General features: G+C 33.1%; 1 protein-coding gene across 1 annotated transcript; it reads left to right on the top strand.

Annotated features, from left to right (window-relative positions):
• Positions 1 to 2,042: 2,042 nt before the first annotated feature.
• LOC129616343 (craniofacial development protein 2-like) lies at positions 2,043 to 3,492 on the top strand. The gene is made up of 2 exons (XM_055531961.1): positions 2,043 to 3,437; positions 3,481 to 3,492. The coding sequence occupies exons 1-2, from the start codon at positions 2,043 to 2,045 to the stop codon at positions 3,490 to 3,492; spliced, it is 1,407 nt and encodes a 468-aa protein (XP_055387936.1).
• The last annotated feature ends 1,080 nt before the right edge of the window (positions 3,493 to 4,572 follow it).

Here is a 4,572-nt window from a genome sequence, read left to right on the forward strand (position 1 = left end):
TTAATATATCAATTTTCATGTTTCAATACCAAAGATATAAGTTATACTCTGGTGCTTATTAATTTTTAGCACTTTCCCAAAAAATTTTTGAAAAAAATGCTTATTAGTTTCACTCTGTCCGTCCGTCCGTTCATCCGTCCGTCCATCTGCCCGTGTGTCTGTTTACAAAACTTCTACACCCTTGAAGATACAAAGCTGAAATTTTATATGTACATAGATCTTTACTAGAAATTTATTTTCGTAGAACAAATTTTTTTCCATCTCCCCCCCATCTCAAGTTATCGCCTCTTGAAATTTGTAAAATTTGAATTTTTGACACCTTATATTTCCGAAACCGCAAACTTTTTAAAATTTCTATAAACGCAAGAAGCTAACGGTAAATTCCATGACATTAAAAAATATAATTATTTTTCTTAACTCACGCAATTAACTCTTAAAATAGAGCATTATGTTAACTCCTTTATATTAATTTTTCCTTTATTTCAAAGACTGGATAAATCGTTCATCCTAATAATATGCAATCCTAGAAATAGTTTTGTATATGAATGAAAATAATTTTAATAGTGTGATAGGAATACATAGACTGTATTTAAAAGCGAAATTTTTACTTGTTGATTAATAAATTCTCTGACTGGACTAGTTTTAAAGAAGTGATAGAGAATAAAATACACTTAAGAATATTAAAGTACGAACCCAAGATGATTTGGATTCTGGGGTGGAGAATTTTAATAAAATCATACAAAGCTCATACATTTTAATAAAATCATGTTGAAGTGAAAAGTGCTACAATACAAACCGTTAGTTTGACCCAACTTTATTGAATTAAGAAGTTAGGAATACTCATTCCTTTTATTAATTTCTCAATATAATTTGTATCCGAATTGTAAACATTAATTGGAGGCACTTTTATTTTCTTATTTGTATTATCAATTATTTTATGCTGTAAAATATTAGTTTCAGTATTTCTTTTTCTTTCTTTTTTCTGTTTATTCTTTTCCGATAAGACCTTAACAAATTTTTCAAAATCTCTTTGATCATTTTTAATGTTTGTTATCTCAACTTCTCCAGTCACGTGTTGGTCGTTGTTTGGCACATTGTCTTCAAGTACGGCATAGTAGTTATTGTTCGAAGTATCGGGTAAATTAACTTTTTTTGCTTCGTAGTTCTTAAATTTTTTCTACATCTTCCAATATTTTTTTAAGAGATTATTTTCTTCTGTTAAACTAGCTATTAATTTTTTTTCTTCGTTATCACTTTTTGCATTTACATTCTTTTTTTTAACGATTTTTCCGACTAAATCGTCATTACTTTTTTTCAGATAAAGTTTCTAATTTATCATTTATATTTTTTTTGAGTCGTTTTGTTCTATTACCGGCCGTATTGTGTATACAATAGGTAGGTTATGTGGTGGCGACAAATTTCGCATATCGAGTTTTCGGTGGGAACGCACTTCTCCATAGTAGGGAAATGTAAATGAACTATTTTTAAGAAACTGTCAGTCTGTCGGTCTCTCTGTCTGTGTGTGCACGCGTGTGTCTCAAGTTCGCTTGAACCGATTTTGGTGAAATTTTATATGTAAGCTTATTTCGACCATGCCACGGATTGATCAATATTTGGAATATATCAGTTCTCGGGAACTGCTCTTTGTAGCGGGCCTGTTTTACATTTTTGATCATTATGAACAAAATATTTAACAGATAAATTTCATATATAACAATCGCTCCACCGTCCGCGGAACCTCCTTACTTTGGAAGAAATCAGACGTCAGCAACTGGACGTTTACTACGGGCTAAATATACATTTTGGCGTATGTAAAGAAAAATTATCAACCGATTTCATTGAAATTTAATATTTATTATTTAATATTAAAAACTCACATGGAAATAGCAAACAACACACGGCCCTCAGTCTCCGGCATAAAGAGGGTGCTAAGAATCCCCGGAGGTAAAACCCAAAACAAAGCAAAACAATATCTAAGGATCGGTACCTGGAATGTACGTAGTCTCTTTGAAGCTGGTAAGCTTGCAAACACCATCCAAGAAATGAAAAGACTGCAAATAGATATACTTGGAATTAGCGAGACCTTCTGGCCGAATTCTGGTCAATGTCAAAATGAAGGAGCTAAAATATTCTATTCAGGTAACGATGACAAGCGACATAGGAAAGGAGTAGGAATAATTGTTTCAAAAAATTTCTCAAATTCTGTATCAGATTTCATACCTTACTCTGACAGAACAATGCTCTTAAGATTTGATACGAAACCAATAAAGCTAAATGTTATTCAAGCTTATGCTCCAACAGCTGACGCAAGTGAAGAAGAAATTGAGGCATTTTATGCAGAAATCACCGATTTGCTTAAAATTACAAAACCACACGAACTCAATATAATAATGGGCGCTTTTAATGCAAAAATTGGGAGAGGAGAAAGTAACGAGGTCATCGGAAAATTTGGTCTTGGAACTAGAAACGATAGGGGTGACAGATTGGTTCAATTCTGCCAAGAAATCAAATTCAAAGTTACCAACACATGGTTCCACCTACCGCCTAGACGACTGTATACTTGGGCCTCTCCTCAAGACAATGATATGCATATTGTTAGAAATCAAATCGACTTCATTTTGATCAATAAAAGATTTAGCACATCAGTCAGTAAAGTTAGCACTTATCCCGGAGCAGATGTACCGTCCGATCATAATTTACTCCTTGCGAAAATTAAAATAAAACTAGCATCAATTCGCAGATCACAACGTTCTTTTAAGTTAGATCTGGACAAACTTAATATTGATGAGGTAAGGAGTAACATATCGAAGGAGATAAATGACCAACTTCGTTCATTGCAAACTAATAACGCAACACCTTCTTGGCAGCAAACAACATCTATATTAAAAAGTGTTGCAAGAAATAAACTAGGAACGAAAAAGTTCAAAGCAAAACAAAAATGGATAACAGATGAAATCTTAAATCTCATGAAAGAAAGACGAAGATACCGAAACAACAATCGAATACAATATAATCGCTTACATAATTTAATAAGATCTAAAATTAGAAAAGCGAAAGCTGATTGGCTCGATCGTGAATGCTCTGAGATTGAAAGACTGCAACATCTCCACGATGATTTTGGGGTACACAAAAAGATCAAACTTGCTTCTAGGATCCACCGTAAAAAAGCACCATCAATGTTGATTGATAATCAAGATCAAGTCATCACAGAGCCAGAAGACAAGAAAAATACTTGGAAAAATTGTATAAATCAGTTATTCTCAGATACAAGATCAAACTCTACTCGTAATTCAACGATTCAATTATCTGGCCCACCAATTACAAAAGCTGAAATACTTAAAGCCATTAGCTCATCTAAAGACAACAAAGCAGTAGGCCCTGATGAATTGCCAGCTGAAATAATAAAGATAATTGACGAAGATAACATCAATATTCTCGTAAAAATATTCAACAACATTTACGATAGTGGGGTTTTCCCAGAGGACTGGTTGAAATCTACATTCATAGCTTTACCTAAAAAAACTAACGCTAAAAGATGCAACGAGTACAGATTGATCAGCCTAATGAATCATGCTCTAAAAATATTTTTAAAAATAATTCATGGTCGAATATACAAAAAATGTGAATCTGAAATGGGAGGTTCTCAATTTGGATTCAAAGAAGCAATGGGAACACGTGAGGCTTTGTTTTGTATTCAGAATTTAGTACAGAATTGTAAAGATGTGCAAAAAGACGTTTTTATATGCTTTATTGACTATGAAAAGGCGTTCGATAGAGTGCAACACGACAAATTGATGAACATTCTTGAAAATATGAACCTTGATGAAAAAGATATACAATGTATCAAAAACCTTTATTGGAAGCAAACTGCAGAGATCCGAGTAGACAACATTACAGCAGATAATTTAGCAATCAATAGAGGTGTTCGACAAGGATGTATACTATCACCACTGTTGTTCAATCTGTATTCAGAAAATATTTTTAAAGAGGCGATTAATGAAGTCGACATAGGCATTAAAGTAAATGGATCCTATATCAATAACATTCGATACGCTGACGATACAACCTTAATAGCTGACAACCTTAATGACCTTCAATATCTAGTTGACAAAGTCAATGAGTATAGCAACATGTCAGGTTTAAGTATTAACATCGACAAAACAAAACTTATGATAGTTAGCAGAAAAGGTAACACATACAATAACGCTGCCATTTTGATTAACAGCAGGCCCATTGAAAGAATATCCAGTTACAAATATCTGGGTTGTTGGCTTGATGAGAGCTGGACTTCCGATAAGGAAGTAAAATGCAGGATTGAAATGGCAAGGAGTTCATTTTTTAAATATAGAAATGTACTCTGTAACCGTGATATTAACATCAAACTCCGATTGCGTTATTTAAGATGTTATGTTTGGTCAGTGCTTACATATGATATGGAAACGTGGACTCTAAAAATGGCTGCTTTGAATAGATTAGAAGCTTTTGAAATGTGGTGTTACAGGCGTATCTTAAAGATATCATATCTAGATAGAGTAACGAACCAAGAAGTTCTCAATAGAATACAGCAAAACA

The sequence above is a fragment of the Condylostylus longicornis genome, unplaced genomic scaffold (assembly GCF_029603195.1).
Source record: "Condylostylus longicornis isolate FDR11 unplaced genomic scaffold, ASM2960319v2 ptg000184l, whole genome shotgun sequence".
Taxonomy (NCBI): domain Eukaryota; kingdom Metazoa; phylum Arthropoda; class Insecta; order Diptera; family Dolichopodidae; genus Condylostylus; species Condylostylus longicornis.